This window comes from Ptychodera flava, chromosome 5 (genome assembly GCF_041260155.1).
Source record: "Ptychodera flava strain L36383 chromosome 5, AS_Pfla_20210202, whole genome shotgun sequence".
NCBI classification, from domain to species: Eukaryota; Metazoa; Hemichordata; class Enteropneusta; family Ptychoderidae; genus Ptychodera; species Ptychodera flava.
In genome coordinates this window covers 32,099,846-32,117,736 of record NC_091932.1, presented here as the reverse complement: position 1 = coordinate 32,117,736, position 17,891 = coordinate 32,099,846, and the positions used below count along the sequence as shown (strand labels likewise).

The following is a 17,891-nucleotide window of genomic DNA, read 5'->3' as shown; positions in this document are numbered from 1 at the left end:
GCATAGGAAGTTTTTACAAATGCTGAAAGAAATAAAACCCAAAGCACTGGATCACAGAACTATGACTACGTCAATAAAATAAATTGTGAAAATATTACATTACCATAGCCAATACCATCCTGGGATACTTCTATCATAGTCAACTCTCCTAATGACACAGCTTCCAAACCAAAGGAATCCATCTATGTGAGGAGTGATAATACAGTATATTAGGGTTAAGGAAAGAAAGACATGAGTGATAAAAGCTTTCCTTCAGATTGTACAAATTGACGTTTAAAGAGTGACAAAAGGTTTGAAACAAGGTCTTTCAGTGACTTTGGACTTACAGAAGTATTTGCACATAAAAGAGTAAAATAAAACAGAAAAATGTGTGCAGATAACACAGATGGTAAACAACATTGTATTGTTAACATGTATGGAACTGAAGACAAGAATAAACTGTTCAGTGGGGCAGACATGGCATGACATGGCAAAAAAGTTGCAACTTTAAAAAGATCAATGCACAATTGAGATTGAAAATGCAAAAATGGCCACTTCTATCAACAAAATGGCCATTTCAGTGACTGCTAAATGACCAGACGTCCTGGTATTTTGGTTGCTACAAATGTACAAGTTTGACTGAAAATTAAGTAACAGCAAGTCATATTCACTGAAATCTGTACTTAATCACCACTGTCACTAAAACTTGAATTTTCTTGCATCAAACTGATGGAATTTGAATGATGCAATCCAACCAAAAAATGTCAGATAGTGAACTCATGAGGGTTCTCAATAAAATGGTCTATTGTAATTCACCAGGTGTACTGGTTTTGTCAAATGGATATACAGATATTCAAAGTGTAAAAGCCTCAATGGCTGTCAGTTTGACACCTACCTGATCTCTTTGGAACATTTCATCGTTATTTTTGGAGTAGAAGAGACGTCTCTGGCCGCTGTCGCCTCGCTCACCATACAATGTAACATGAACAGGAGCATCAGTGTTGGCAGCCCATCTATCACCAGTGTAAACCAACACATTGTACCTGAGAACTGAAACAACCAACAAACAAACAAACATCACTATGACAACTCACTCATTCAACAAATAACCCTCATTACAACATTTCTTTATCCCTCTTGCAACAATCAGTCTTATTCTTGATAAAAAGAATTGAAAATTCCCTTTGCTTTGAAAAAACAGATCGTGAAAAGCTACAAACTGAATGACATGCTTGTGATAATGTTGAGCAAAACTCACAGATACGCATTATCTCCAGAGATACGTTTAGTATACATAGTACATAAAAGATACATAAAAATGTCATTGTATTGCAAAATGTTTGGAGACATGTGTATTAATCCTTTTTCTACCAGGCTCCATAGACAAACCACAGAAATAAATACAACTTGGGAGAAAGAGGTTAAAAAAGCACAACATTTGATATGTTTTGGGCAGGAACCTCAAAAATGCAAGGATCTCAAGGTAATTATGCATGCACTAAAACAATGAAAGTTTGAAACTTTTGCTTGCACTTTGTGCAAAAAAACCCAACTTAAACCTATTTAACGCTATCCTCTTTCATTATTGAGAAAACTAGGCATGTTTTAGCGTTTCATCACTAAGAATCTGAGCATCATATTTACCTCAAATATATCATCATTTTCTATTTCAAATAACTGTCTTTTTCTATGTCATCTCTGAGCAAAATAAATTAATTTCTTATCTTTCACTGAAACAAGATGGTGAAAGCATCTTACCGGTTTCAAGAAGAGTCAATACATCCTAACTCAATACAACAACAGAATGGTATGACTCTTTTGAGTAAAAATTCTGAGCATGAATTCTGCCGTGAAAGTCTTACCTGGTAAAGTTTCTTGTCCTTCCCTGATAGTTGGCAATTCTCTGGCAATGTCATAATCATCCCTTGTTCTGGACAGCCATCTGTTAAAGCTGTACGTCAGCTTTTCACCGCTGGCCTTGTCCGTCATTTCAACTTCTTCCAAGTACCAGCCTTCCCAGTTGTCCTTGTCTTGGTGTTCCACTCTTATCTTGTACATCTCTCCAATGGCATCCAGGGTGATCTGCAGAGGTGAACAAACAATGTCATGGCTGTATAATTTGGCTCTGATGGTGAACCAATTTTTTTTGGTTGAAAAAATCTGTGCAAATTTACAGTTGCCTCCACGTCTGCTGCAACATCCTTCAGAGACTGAAAGATCCGTCACTCATTGGCACTCTACGCTCCCCTCTCTAGGGAGGAAGGCAGGGGGGGGGGGGGGTGTAGAGAGCGCCCTCAAGCAACAGATCTTTCAGTCTGCATCCTTCATGGACATAAAAAAACTTGTCAGCAGACTCTCTTGTGTTGAATAATGCTCATTGAAAAATATTTAGAAAAAGGGAAATACTCATTCAATACAACTGTTACAATACTTTCTACTCCAGACAAAGATTCAAAAGGATGATAACATACAACAAAACCTGTTTCTACAGATATCTGTCTAATGCAGACTCCTCCGCATTCAGGACACATTTTTAGAGCCAATGTTAAAAGTTGAATTGAATTTACCCAGTTTCCCTGTTTCATAAAGGACACTAACTATGGGCACTTTTGTTTTTCCAGAGGTTGTCCATAAACAGACAGTCAGTGGTTACTGTGATGATTAACATGTAGTATTCTGTCGACAGTAACAATATAATGGGGGCTACACTTTAATGCGACTGGCCACCAGAGGGCTCTGTATAGTCATACTGATGCATCATTTATTCAAGAGAATATTACCCATACACTCTTTGTTTAGGACTGACTCAGAGAAATTCGAAAATTGACTCTGACAGTTCATATACATTGTTACTTTGAAGGCTCACTACTGTTGCCAATGGGATTACATTGCATTGGGGCAGAAATCAGGTACCATTATTACTTGAACGACGATAGATAACAGAACCATACTTCGAGGATTTCAAGTTTGGCTCAAAAAAACTATTAGGAGCTAAGTTTAAGCTTATGATCTTGTTCATTTGAAAGCAAACAAAATGCAAATTAATGGAAGGGGAACATGTTCTAGGTAAAAATATCTGTCTTACATCAAACTCATCAAGATTATTAGGTTGTAACGCTGGCTCTCCACCGATGTTGATCGAATCTGATTTCCCCTTGTCGCCATAGACGACCAGGTAAGCTGATGAGTCGGTGGGTGGCGGAATGGAGTCCTTGTGTGTGGTGATGACAACCTTCCACTCTCCCTCTGCTGATGAATTGAATGTTTAGCAAAGAGAACAGATGCAAGTTAGAAACAGCGGGGGTTAGTGGTTAGCCGACGGGGTAGATCGTGACAAACAAACCTCTTCCAATAGTTTATCTGTGATATCACCGTCCATGACATATCCGCTTTACTAACTTTTTAAGAAAATACATATGGAAGTTGACAGAGAATCACAAAAATCAAAATTTTGTTCCCAGCATCAAGAATTTCCTGCATAGGAAGAAGGAATTTCGGAAAATTTATTTCTGAAAATATTTTTTAATTTTCACCCAAAGTGCTATTTATACAATAGGGTTTGGCAATTTTTTCATTCTGCAAGATATCAAATAATTTGCAAAAGAACTAAATGAGTACATTAAAACTGTCACATTTTAAAGATTGAAATTATATCAGCCAAAATGTACCCTGTAACTGATTATGCCAGCAATACTATTTACAACTTCTGGGTACCCTGAAACTGACATGTCATTTTATATGTATTTGTGATAGCCAATCAAATGAGCAGGTAAATCTTTGGGTATCTTGAAACTGCTGACCTGCTTTAAATTACGGTCACTTGAAAAAACCTAAACATTTCTTTTGGTACAATATCAAGAAACAATGATTGAGTTGAGAGAGAACTGGGTCTTTTGTGCCAGACATATTAATTCAACCAAAAAAGGTGACATTTCAGCTCTGAGACTCTCATGTCAATGGATGGTGATATCACAGATGGTGTATAGAAAATATCTCTGGAACAGGTTTTAGGGATTGGTGACTGCAACTGACTAGCTGGGCATAGCTGTGACCATGGTAGTACGCTGATGTCAATACGGTGGTGTTTTGCCTGAGCAAAATTACCAAACAACGGCAATAAAACATACTTAACATGAACTGAAAAAAATGTGTTAACACTTGTGTTTGTAAGTATACACATTTTGATAATAAAGCTTACATAATTTATGTTTTTTGGGTAACTTAAACCTGTGTACATAGTGCATACAGCTATATGCTGTGGTTGTTTTCACAACAAACGTGTGGAGTTGGCAGTGGTGGAGTCTGTGGGTTGTAGTGGGCAGGATGGATCAAAACACTTAAAACACAGAATAAGTTATAAATATTTATGATTCATCAACACAACATGTGTGGAAAATGTTTCTTAGCAGCAGTACCTTTACCCTTCTTTCAAGAAAACCTTTCTCTCTTCAACTTGAATAGATTTATTTGCTCATGTGAAAATTTGCCACAAATTTAAAGAGTCTGTGACGATCAGGTGTGTCAACTTAACAAAGATTTTTATTTCATACAGAGCCTTTTATACTGAATGAATGATTGTTTTATATAGTGAATCTCATCTTTCATAAACAAAATAACCATGAAAATGCACCGAAAACAAAGAAGTTGTATTCATATGTCAATAATATACTGATGGCTGTCTGTAAGGTAAGGTCAAATGCACCTTGGGGACTAATATTCAGACTCTCATATATTTACAATTCTTTTCTGACCTACCCCTTGTCGGCGCTCATTTTCAAGCTCTTATTTCGAAAATCAAAGATTTTTTCCCCCATAGAGTTAACACAGGGATGGCGGCCATTTTGAATGTTAACTAATTTGTTTCTCTGGTACCAAACTTTCCGCCTTGACCCCTGATTTGTATTCTTGATTTGGTGACAGAATGGTTGAAAATTTCATGGAGGAAAGTCGGAGCAAAAGCTTAAGTCTTTACTTTCAAGGCGCATACTTCCTTAATTTCTGATGATATTGAGGAATTTTCAGGAACTAGAATGCCTAATTTCTTTCTATGAAACTACAGTGTACTGATTAATATGTTGAATGTCTGCTGTGCACTCCAAATGATACAAAATTGTGGATTAAATAAAAGTTATGTTGGCTTACGTGGTTTTCCAAGCAACAGTTCTCTTTCAATTGCTTGGTCATCCTGCCCAGCATCTAGCCATCTGTAAGAGAACAAAATTTTATAACTCGACTGAGACTTGAGAACACATACAATGACTCTTTTAAACAGCCTATATGTGGTTTGCTTTTAATTTATAAACCTGTAGCCACCTGGTCTCTCCAATGTTTTGCATGAAAAGTTGACGTTACCAATTGACAACATAAGAAGAAACCAAAATACCAATGGTAAGACCCTTTTGAAACTGCTATAATGGCTTGTGCATATTTTCAAAGATCTAGCAGTGAACAGACACATTTTATGAAATATTTTTAAATATCTTTCATGAAGGTTATTTCCATTTTAATGCCACTATATTGTTGTACTTTTTTCAAGCCAAAGTACCAATACAATTGTACTATTGACATACTAAAGCACTGACTACTGTGGATTACATTTCATTGGTAAACAAAATTTCAAAATAACTAAAGATTCATACTATTGGCAGACAATATTTCAAAATTGTAAACTGTCATCCTATTGGCTGATCAAATTGAACACAATGCACGACAGCCAATCACACTGACCTGTTACATGGGAAGTGGAACTCTGCCTCTGAATCTTGAGCTTCTTTGATGATCACCTTCTCACAGAACCATCCCTGCCCGTCCTCCTTCCCATCATGCCCTACAACCACTTTTTCCAGCTGGCCGAGTGACACAGCCTCAATTTCAAACATGTCCACCTGTCCCTTCTGGAACTTCTCGTCATTGTTCAGAGATTTGAAGAGCACCCTGTTTCCGGTGTCTCCCCTCTCACCATAGATGCACATGTACATTGTGGCTTCCGTCTCTGCGTTTTCTTCCTCACCAGTGAACACGGAGATGAAATACCGGAATACTGTGGACAGGATCAGAGGATAAAATGATGCCCAATACTATAATCAAGGCAAGTTTTTATCAGATTGCCAACTTACAGTGATACAGAAACATTCGTCTTGAATTTCTCGTGATCAGACTGGCAGAGTATTGGGATTTTTGTTTATTTTCTTCAATGGATTTCATGGTTTATACTATAATCTGGAGGACAAAAATTCAGACATTAATCTAGGAAAAAATTCTCATTAAAAACGCCTGACTTCGTTTCCACTGAATGTGTTGTTAATTTTATTAATCCTATCACCTCAGAGCCATCTTCTCTCGCTTCTACAAATATCCCAAATAGGTTTAGGGACAGATTGAATAGTGTTGAAATTTCCACAACCTCTGGCATAAAGGTGAATATATACTATCTTGACACCAAAAATCAGACATGTCAGTTCCCAGATCAACATAAACTACAACTGCAAAGTATTTCTATAATTTCATGACAGTTATTGCTCCTTACACTAAGAACAAATATCACTCTTTATAATTTATTACATACCAGGCAATTGTTCCTCTTCCTCCCTGATAGCCGGCATTTCCCTCAAGATATCCAAATCATCCTGAGTTCTTGACATCCATCTGTCAAATTTGAAAGTCAACTTCTCCTCTGTACTTCTCTCCTTCATGTGAACTTCTTGTAGATGCCATCCTTCCCACTTGTCAGTGTCATCATGGCCGATACGAATCTTGTAGATTTTACCAACGCTGATTTTAATCTGAAAGATGTACAATATGACAATTAAGCATAAGTTATCTTATATGTGATTGTATTGGTTAACAGTTATTTTATATATCCATGAATATGAAAAGGATTAACTAAGTATAGATTGTAGATGGTGACACATAAAATAAGACACATATAGCTTGATATTATCTGGAATGAGCAAATCTAATGTGATGTGATGCAGGACCATACAATTTTTGTTAGAAGTTGTGAATTTGTCATTTTACAAATGTCCAATGGACAAGTGGATACCATTTGAATTGTATGATAGTGAGTTTATGCAGGACTGACAAATAATGCTGATGGACTACTGGACACATTTTGATACTGGTCTCAGGATCGACAATTCCTCAATGGATATTTGTGTGCTCTTACCCTTTCAAAGAGATCCGTCTTTCCTGGTTCAAAGTACTCTGTTCCATCCTGTCCAAGTGGTATTGGATCTGATTTGCCACCATCTCCGTAAACCACAAGATACACAGTTGCATCCATGGCAGGGGTGGAATCCTCAGCTGTTACTATGGTAACATCCCATTCTCCCTCTGGTTGTCCTGGATACAGTTCTCTTTCTATTGCTTTATCATCCTGCCCAGCATCAAGCCATCTAATTGTAAATGGTAACATATTATTCATCATATGTTTCAAAACTATGCAAAGACACTTGATGAAAACTTGTTTTGGGAGTTTGATAAGAATTCAAAATAAACCACTTTCTATGTGTCCCAATTTAGTGCAGCACTTTTAAAGTAGTACATGACTGACAATGAAACTCGGATTTGCATTTGGTCATGTCTTTGACCTTGTTTGAAACTGAATGCTGCAAAAGAAAAATCCATTTTCTGCTGCTTCAAGCTTCCTGTACATTAAAAACTACTGGCTCTAACACATCTGAGTGAGATGCACTCTGTTAATGAAAGGATATCTTTACAACCTACACAAATGTGACCATATTTTACGATACTCTTTGCAAATTTATAAAACCTGGATTTTTCTTCATACGAATGCTAACCTGTCATTCTTGAAGAAGACTTCCTTCTCAGCGTCTTCAGATTCTTTGACCATGACATGACTCAGATACCATCCTTGATCAGCTTCTTTACCGTCATGTCCAACTACAACTTTCTTCAAGTCACCGAGGTGAACAGCTTCAATCTCAAAGATGTCTTTCTGACCTTTCTGGAATTTGTTGTCATTGGTCTTGGATTTGAAGAGAACTCTGTTGCCGGTGTCTCCTCTCTCACCATAGATACACAGATAGCAAGTTGCCTCTGTCTCAGCGTTCTCTTCATCACCGGTCTGAACCACAACATAGTACTTGATAACTGTTTGCAACAAAATGAACAGAAGGTTTTAAATTGAAATCATTATGTGAATAAAAATGCTTGGCAAGTTTTCAACTTTGTTTTGTATTCAAACACAATGACAAAATGTATGAAAACTAATGGTTATGATAACTTTTGCTGTTGTTTGAGATAGAAATAATTTGGACATTTTTAAAAATGTAACTGAAATCCATTTCAACTTGGTACAAGACGCCCTGTACGTTACAGTTTCTCTATCAAAAATATGGACATGAACAGCATGTATTGTTGGTTACAATTTTGCATTTATGTAAAGAAAAGTGGTTTTGCGAAAGTTCGTGCATACCCATGAAAAGCCACAGTATATGAACAGTTTGTTATGAGAGATTTGAAAATTCAGCATCACAGCCCATAAATTACAACAAAGAATAGAATAGCCATGACAGAATCTCTTGAAACCTTTCATCGATAAACTGTGGCCTAATCCTATTGTTTTGTATAGGTTGGGTGGACCCATATACAGTGCATGGGGGTAAAATGTTGATGCGAGTGGTATATTTTCCATACCTGGTAGTTCATCCTCTTCCTCCCTGATAGCCGGCATTTCCCTCAAGATATCCAAATCATCCTGAGTTCTTGACATCCATCTGTCAAATTTGAAAGTCAACTTCTCCTCTGTACTTCTCTCCTTCATGTGAACTTCTTGTAGATGCCATCCTTCCCACTTGTCAGTGTCATCATGGCCGATACGAATCTTGTAGATTTTACCAACGCTGATTTTAATCTGGCGACAGAAACATCATCACGGTGAACTTTACAAAGTGTACATGGAAATATTAAAACATTACGGGTCATAAAAGCAGCCATGGTGGTCGATTTTAATTCTATAATCAGTTGAAAAGTTGAAATAATGTGAAAAATGGTAGCAAGGCACATTATTGTCAGATTGTTTCTGCTCAGCTTTATTTCAAATATTTTCCTGAACTTACTATAGCAAATATTTTGAAGCAAAAATCCAAGCATTTATCTGATCAAAGTAACTTATTAACAAAATAGAATATATCAACAAAAGTCACAATATTGATTTTATGAGTAATTTGAATGAAAAAAGGAACATTATGAGTTGAATATGACCTAAATATGTTCATAAACTGGTAAATAATATAAAAGGTAAAAGGTGGTAGGCTTTGATCTTTACTTGTCCTTAGGTTTATTCAATAAAAAATTAAAACTCTGTAAATATTTCTAGTCTGTCTGTCTGCTTTCCACTGAGCTTCAACCAATGACGATAAATATTAGTGTGTACTTACAAAGGAAAGAATTTGGAAAACCAACAAGCATATGCTACTATCATATCTCATTCAAATTCTTTCGTGTCTTTATTCCTTGACAGGTTTCAGTGTCTAATTTGCTGGTTTACATGATATCTTTGAACATTGCCATTGAAATACCTGGAAGGATGGCAAGGTGAAAGCTTACCCTTTCAAAGAGATCTGTCTTTCCTGGTTCAAAGTACTCCGTTCCATCCTGTCCAAGTGGTATTGGATCTGATTTGCCACCATCTCCATAAACCACAAGATAAACCGTTGCATCCATGGCAGGGGTGGAGTCCTCAGCTGTTACTATGGTAACATCCCATTCTCCCTCTGGTTGTCCTGGATACAATTCTCTTTCTATTGCTTTATCATCCTGTCCAGCATCAAGCCATCTAAACAATGGAAACAAAGTAGATATATTTATCAGTGAAATGTCTGATGATAATAAACGAAATCTTTCTAATGGTCAGAAATGTGTGCAGATACAATGGTGACCCGCAGCTGTAGAGTTTGAGAACATTGGGGTCATGGTGACCTGTACAGTTTGAGAACATTGGGGGTCATGGTGACCTACAGTACTGTATACAGTTTGAGAACATTGGGGTCATGGTGTCCTGTAGAGTTTGAAAACATTGGTGTCATGGTGACCTGTACAGTTTGAAAACATTGGGGTCATCATTCTATTGACTTGGCCTGCAAAAATATCATTTCACCGACCTAATGTGGTTAGCTATTGTGTTGGTTGTGTAGGCTTCTGAGTTCAGTGACCTGACGAGACTGAACAATCGGTTTTGAACAGGTGTACTGGTTAACTTAGCTACTGAGCCGAATGATCAATGAGGTTGCTTTGCAACCCACTTGGGTTGAGTAACCTACTGGGTTCTGAAACCCATTCAATGTGATAGGTGCCACACTAATTGAATGCCTGATACTAACCTGTCATTCTTGAAGAAGACTTCCTTCTCATCATCTTCAGATTCTTTGACAATGACATGACTCAGATACCATCCTTGACCAGCTGCTTTACCATCATGTCCAACGACAACTTTCTTCAAGTCACCGAGGTGAACAGCTTCAATTTCAAAGATGTCTTTCTGACCTTTCTGGAATTTGTTGTCATTGGTCTTGGATTTGAAGAGGACTCTGTTGCCGGTGTCTCCTCTCTCACCATAGATACACAGATAGCAAGTTGCCTCTGTCTCCGCGTTCTCTTCATCACCGGTCTGGACCACAACATAGTACTTGATAACTGTGACATGAAAAATGACACAATTCATTCAGTAAAGAGAAAATTTTAATTTCTGATGAAGTCATGGAAGAGAAAACAAGTCTGCGCTGTTTGATTATCAGGTGTAAAACAATCTTTAGCATGCAGTAAGTAACCAGATATTGTTACTGCACACAGACCTTTGACCAATTTTTGGCCAATGAACTTAAAATATTTTCATTTAGAATGGCTATCAAAAAGAGCAAATTTTAAGATTATTTTCTGATTATTCAATGATATGGCCATACACATATCTATTGATGTAAACTAAAATTTGAAAATCACGACAAATTGTGAATGGTGCATCCAGTGTACAACACATGAGAAACGACATTCCATTTCACGGTAAATATAATATTTTTGACACAAAAAAAACATCAAACAATGAAATAATCTGATTCAAAATTCAAAGCATGTTCAAAACTGCTGACTAGGAGAATCATTGCATACCTGGCAGAACATCTTCCCCTTCTCTGATTGCTGGCAACTCCCTGACGATTTCCAAGTCGTCGTCATCCCTTGACATCCAGCGGTCAAACTTGTATTCCAGGATTTCGCCAGATTTCCTGGCTTTCATTTTGACCTGGTCCAGATGCCATCCGTCCCATGAGTCGCCGTGGTCGTGGCCGATTCTGATCTTGTAGATTTTGCCAATCTTACCAACATCAATCTGAATGGATAATATCATTATGAAACAGAGTAATAAATTAGATATGTTGTTGCATTTTCATTTGTTTGCATATAAACAACAATGTACGTTGAGTGTTTAGAAGATGAGAAACATACATAGTGTATACACACATGCATACACTCAATTTTCCACCTATCATATTAGCTCCAATTATCATACCCATATGACAACAAGGGAGCCATCAACAAATATTTCTTCTTTTTAATGCAATCTGACATCAAATTTGACATCCCAATGATTAAACCATCTTTTTTGATCCCTTAAATATTTAAAGGTCTGGTGAAATGCCCATGTTGCAAAATCACAGAAATACAGTTGATGGTCTATAAAACAGTTACGTTCATTTCTTTTTTCGTTTATCGCGCGTGATTTTGAAATATGGCAAAAGAAAAATGCAATGTGGGCGTGTCCCCCGAACCTCTCCAGTCGACTTTTTTCGGCTTTCCGAAGTTTGCCCGACGCCGTATCTCATAACGGGAACTAAAGTATTTCACACCTCCGTAAGCTCCCTACGGGGGTAACTTCTAGGGTTTCCGCTTACATGATCAGGATAGTGTCCTCATTCACTATGGGAGAACGTTGTTCTTTTGGTGGCTGTGACAGCGGCAAGAACATGAACGGCTCAACTGTAAATTATTTTAAGTTCCCGTCAAGTGTTGAGTGTTTGAACCATAGGATGAGCTTGTCTCTGCTGGTTCGTACGATCGGCCACGGTCCCTCGGCTGAGCCTGCCTCGCTACTCGCTACACAGAAGGTTGGGACCGCAATGCAAATCAACAGCATGAACACCAACACTGAACGATGTGACTGCCATTAAAATGCACTTGTCTACAACACGGAACGTCGAGACCGCAATGCAAATCGACAGTAACTTAAAACGTAAATGGGACCGTGATTAAAATGCACTACAAGTACAACCACAACACGGAAGGTTGAGACCACGATGCAAATTAGCTGCATGAACAGCAACACTGAATGTTGAGGCTACCATTAAAACGAACAACAACACGGAACGTAGAGATCGCGATACCAATCATGGAGGTAGAGTCCTCCTTGATACAAATCGACAGCAACATGGAACGCGTCGTTGGGACGGCAATTAAATTGAAGAACAACGAAGAATACCGGACCGTGAGGACCGCGATGCAAATCGACCGCAACATGGAATGTTGAAGACCGTGATGAAAATCCACAACACAGAACATCTAGACCGCAATGTAAATCAACTGCAACACCGAACTTTGTTGCCTCGATTAACATGCGTATGTCTGCTATGTATAGCAAAAGTTTCAATTCTCGCGAGCGAGCGTTCCTATGCCCGCTGTACACTAGACAAAATGACGTCAAATTTATGTCGAGGGCTCGATTGCGTGTGTCTTAGTTTCAATTCTCACGAGAGCCATTTATGCATGCTGTACACTAGACTAAATGACGTCAAATCTCTCGCGAGACTTGGCACGATTGCAAATACGTACGACGGAAAGAACGCAATAATACAGAAGTAGACACAGTTTTTGCATATCGCCGAGAGAGAAGCGCAGATTAAACAAAAGACTAAAAAACCCACGTTTTTTCTTTATTTTACCATATTTTTTAAACAAAATTCAGTTTCGCCGCTGTGGCGAATTAGGATCGATTTTTTTTTGGCCACTTCGGATTTCGATTCGCATTGGCGAACGTGGCAAATGGGCAGCGCGAACAGTGTTTTGTTAGCGGATACCGGGCAGAGATAAGGCGGCGTTGGACCGCTATTCGATGTAAATGAACACACCAGTGACGTCACAGACGGCCAACCATTATCCCCGCTATGGGCGTGACCTGAGTGTCGCAAAATGACCCCATGAAAGCCGCGCATAGAAATATCAAAAAAATTAACACTTGCGCGTACTTTTAGGTTGCAATTCTGTTGCGAGTGTAATAGTATTGACCCCCTGGAAGATATTCAGTCACACGAACGGGACCATTTCACCAGACCTTTAATGTGACATATATTGATACTGGGCTGACTCAAGAAAATTTCAAGATATATCTATATTGATACAGGACATCAAAAAAGGTTAAAGCCCATACAGCTTCTATTCACTGATTTTTGCCAAATTGACCACCATGAAATTTTCTGGAGTTTCATTGATCAGAATCACAAATTGTATACCATACTTACATCCATTTCATCAGTGGTATTAGGTTCAAAGTACTCTGGTTTTCCAACACCAAGCCGGATGGGTTCTGTCTTATCTTTTTCGCCATAGACAACCAGGTGAACTGAGTTTTCATTGCGTGGTTTGGAGTCTTCTGCTGTTGTGATCCACAATGTCCATTCATTATCTGTGGGTAATACAGGAACACAGTGTGTTAATATTTGTTTGAAATGAAGGAAAATTGCACAAAGTATTCTATTTTGAACGTTTTCAAATGCTGTCAAACATCTTAAACTCATATTCCGGGAATCACAAATTACCATTTTTCCATAAATATTTTACTTGGAAAATGTACAAACATCTGGACACAGTTGTTACATCATTTTGAATATTGTACAATTCAGTAGATTTTCGATCATATTTGAACTAACAATGCACGGCACCCAGTCATCAAGTGAAGACATCACAGTCAAAACCGCTCGGCCAAATCTCAAACCTTACAAAGAATGGCTCAATAGCAGAGCTAAATTGTTACAATCATTCTGACTGAATAGAAGTTGATTTCATCCTGTTCTTGTACAGCTACCCTGCCATCGGGTGAGACAAGTCTAGCAAAGTCAACCTACCTGGTATTGACGGTTTGAGTTCTCTTTCAATTTTCCTGTCATCTTTACCAACATCAAGCCATCTGAATTGTAAAGGAATAATAAATTTGGCAGTTAATTTATTGCAGTAATTTTCAAGACAAATTCTTCTGCTTATTCTTAATTTTGATATTCCGCTTGGGTCTAAAGGATAGGCAAATTTCTTTAGGCCCTTGAGGTTTTGTGAGTGAAGTAAAACATATAATGACAGTAAAATGACAGTGAAACGGATATTTTAATTATATACTGACCTCTCAGTTTTCACATCTGTACTTTACGTGGTTTTGAAACTTTTATACTTTGTTGAACTATCTGTCTAGTACATTTGTATCTATACAGTCACTTGCAAAAAAAATCTGTACAAAAAATAGAGCACTCTTATTCAAGTCCATGCCTAACACAACTGACTGAAGACTTACTGTCCCCTACTTGGACGTTGGAATCCAGTAGGACCAGTTGAGAATTGTGCATGATAATGAGGCATTCTTATGCAAACAAAATGCAAATCAATATGCGAATAAGCATTCTACAAACCTGTCACATGGGAAGTACCACCCCTTATCTGTGTCTTCAGATTCCTTGATCAACACCTTCTCAACAAACCAACCCTCCCCTGCTTTCTTGCCATCATGTCCAACGACAACTTTCTTCAAGTCGCCTAGATGAACAGCTTCAATCTCAAAGATGTCTTTCTGACCCTTCTGGAATTTGTTGTCATTGGTCTTGGATTTGAAGAGAACTCTGTTGCCGGTGTCTCCTCTCTCACCATAGATACACAGATGGCAAGTTGCCTCCGTCTCTGCATTCTCTTCCATACCAGTGTACACTTGTACAATGTACTTCATCACTGTCAACAGAAATGGAGAAGAGTTTCAATTTCTGATTTTTCTGCTAAGCTCAAAGTTCTACATAACAGTTTATTTATGTACACTGTATTCATGGTATGTTGGGGTAGTATGCGTCTCGAAAGTGAAAGACTTAAACTTGTGCTATAGCTTCCCTCGATGAAACTTTCAACCATTCTATTACCAAATCAACAATAAAAATTAGGGGTCACCATGCAAATTTTGGTACATGAGAAACAAATTAGCTGACATTTGCCGATATTTAAAATTCAAAATGGTCGCCATCCTTGTGTTAACTCTATAAGGAAAAATAAAATTTTCAATTTTCAAAAAAACTAAGATTGTGAAACATTTTATTACTATAAATGAGGCCCCACAAGCGGTAGATCAGTAAAGAACTGTAACAGTAATAATTTGGTGCATTCTACCTTAAGGTGTGTAAATCTATTGAAAATTAATCATTATTGCTAAATGCAAATTCACATAATTTGATCACGGTTATTTTAAAAACCGTAGCCAAATATGCAAACATGGACGGTATTATTGCTTTCAAGAGATTTACAAAATGACAGAGTCAAATCTGAGACACATCTTACGTGCTTGGAAATACAAAAGATGTACTGATTCAAAGACAAAGGAAGTTCTAAAATTTTCAATTTTTGTAAATCTTTGTCATTCCAGTAATTTGTTCTCACCTGGCAGAGGATCTTCACCATCTCTGATGACTGGCAACTCTCTGACAACGTCAAGATCATCTTCAGTTTTTGACATCCATCTGTCAAAACTGAAGACCAATTCCTCCTTGGATTTTCTCTCTTTCATTTTCACCTGAAATGTTGATCACATCGCGCTTTATTGATCATCATAGAAGTATGTGCAACCAGAAAATTTGAAGATGTTACAACAGTAATTTACTACAACTACCATCATTGTATATACACTGTAGTTAGGCAATAATATACCCCCTCCAGGCCCTTAATGGATGAAAAAAAATGTACAAGGTGAAGCCAAGTACATTATGGAGTGCAAAGTTTGCTTCAGTACATTACAGAAGATTTTGTTTGAGACTGGTGTATTTGGAAATAGAGATTTTTGGTGTTTTAGGGTTGTGAGACAAAATAAAATTAGAAATTGGGTGACTGCAAAGATTTTTAGTGATACGTACCTGATCTAGATGCCATCCCACCCAGCTGTCACCGTGATCATGTCCAATTCTGATCTTGTAGATTTTACCGATGCTACCAACATTGATCTGTGAGTTACAAAAGAGGAAATTAACTACACTTTCAAAAGTTTTAATTACAATTAACTTCATTTACCATAATTTTGAAACTTATATGCAGAAAGGATTTATATTGCCTTTTTTTAATTCCTTGTGTTGCCTGTGCACACATAAGACATAATAGACTAAGCAAATTTCGGTACTTTGCAGATAATTTTGGTTTCTGGATACCAACATTTTTGAACTACATTATCTTTCTCAAAAGTTGAAGTGAACTTATAGCTCTAAATTATTGGAAGACTGATTTTTCTGATTTTTGTTACATCCCAGTGTTACTCTGCACCTTGGTCATTTTGGCAGATTTTTTGTATCCTGTTCAGAAAGACTTTGTTGTATTATTAGTGCACTGTAGTGTTTCAACACTACTTAATCCGGATGTGAAGTGAAGTGTTCAGATTCTGGAAGTGTAAAATTCTGGGACCCCGGACGCACGTACCAAATGAGGTCTCTGCTTGCAAAACAAATTATACTTATTCAGTCATTTGTACCTATAGCAGTAAATTGTTGACTTGGAGATTGTCATGCAGAAAAAATTCAACCATCGAAATAGTGTTGCGTTACTGACATCCTTCAAATAAACATGGCTGACATGCCTCTTTTAACATATATGGATATATGCAAATTTGTATTGACCAAGTAACTCTAAATGTACATTGCAAAATGACATCACAGTTAGAAACAAACAACATACATCAATTTCATTGGTGGTATTAGGTTCAAAGTACTCTGGTTTTCCAGCACCAAGTGGGATGGGTTCTGTCTTATCTTTGTTGCCATAGACAACCAGGTGAACTGAGCTTTCATTGCGTGGTTTGGAGTCTTCTGCCGTGGTGATCCACAACGTCCATTCACCGTCTTTAAGATAAAACATTTGTGTTATGAACTGCTTGTGTCTTAAATGTGGGAGCCATGTGTCATCTGACATTGACTGAGATTATTTTCCGTATTGTATATTTCATTTCCTCAAATTCGAAATGGAAAATACAAAAAACATTCACTTTGTCATACAAATATACTAGTATTGGAATGGGGGGTGGGGGGTGGAGCAGATATTTCAACAGCAATATTGACAGTCTTAAATTCATAGCTTACTACATAAACCTACATATATTACAGTGAATGGTAAAAAATAGTTCATTTTCCAAAAATGAAAAAGTAAGGTGAAATAAAATCCTACTGCACTTTATGGATTGATTCATAATAATATTTTTATTACTGAAAAGGATACTCCCAAGGCAATGCAACGCATATTACATGTTTCATCACCGAGCTTTGATATATTCTACTTTGTTTGATGTTGAAGTTTAATGAATTTAGAAGGAAATTGGGTAAAATTCAAGATGAACCGCCACAATTTCTGCCTTCTTCTATCAACTTTTCGTCAGATTTCAGATTTTTTTGCCAAAAATCTCAGTCTTACCTGGTGATGAGGGTTTCAATGTTCTTTCTATCTTGTTATCATCTCTGCCAGCATCAAGCCACCTGAAGATTAAAGTAGGAATCATCGATTAGCATTAATCACAGATGAGACGCACTGAATTCTGATGGCATAAATATTACTTTTTTTGATAAAATATTGCACTAATAACAATTTAATCCTGTTGAAGGATGATGAGGTCACATTGGAGCATACAGTAA

General features: G+C 37.4%; 1 protein-coding gene across 4 annotated transcripts in view; it reads right to left on the bottom strand.

Annotated features, from left to right (window-relative positions):
• The window catches only part of LOC139133522 (uncharacterized), a 205,799-nt gene that overhangs the window by 99,673 nt on the left and 88,235 nt on the right, over positions 1–17,891 (bottom strand). For all 4 annotated transcript variants that reach the window (XM_070700175.1, XM_070700174.1, XM_070700177.1 and 1 more), the window contains 20 exons: positions 17,674–17,735; positions 16,945–17,108; positions 16,137–16,223; positions 15,667–15,799; positions 14,661–14,973; positions 14,109–14,170; positions 13,506–13,669; positions 11,104–11,323; positions 10,323–10,635; positions 9,550–9,778; positions 8,638–8,854; positions 7,779–8,091; positions 7,145–7,373; positions 6,545–6,761; positions 5,707–6,019; positions 5,122–5,183; positions 3,065–3,228; positions 1,842–2,061; positions 875–1,029; positions 104–182 (listed from right to left, as the gene is read on the bottom strand). In XM_070700175.1, the coding sequence (XP_070556276.1) occupies positions 104–182; positions 875–1,029; positions 1,842–2,061; positions 3,065–3,228; positions 5,122–5,183; positions 5,707–6,019; positions 6,545–6,761; positions 7,145–7,373; positions 7,779–8,091; positions 8,638–8,854; positions 9,550–9,778; positions 10,323–10,635; positions 11,104–11,323; positions 13,506–13,669; positions 14,109–14,170; positions 14,661–14,973; positions 15,667–15,799; positions 16,137–16,223; positions 16,945–17,108; positions 17,674–17,735 (3,716 nt within the window). The remainder of the gene's footprint in view (positions 1–103; positions 183–874; positions 1,030–1,841; positions 2,062–3,064; positions 3,229–5,121; positions 5,184–5,706; positions 6,020–6,544; positions 6,762–7,144; positions 7,374–7,778; positions 8,092–8,637; positions 8,855–9,549; positions 9,779–10,322; positions 10,636–11,103; positions 11,324–13,505; positions 13,670–14,108; positions 14,171–14,660; positions 14,974–15,666; positions 15,800–16,136; positions 16,224–16,944; positions 17,109–17,673; positions 17,736–17,891) is intronic.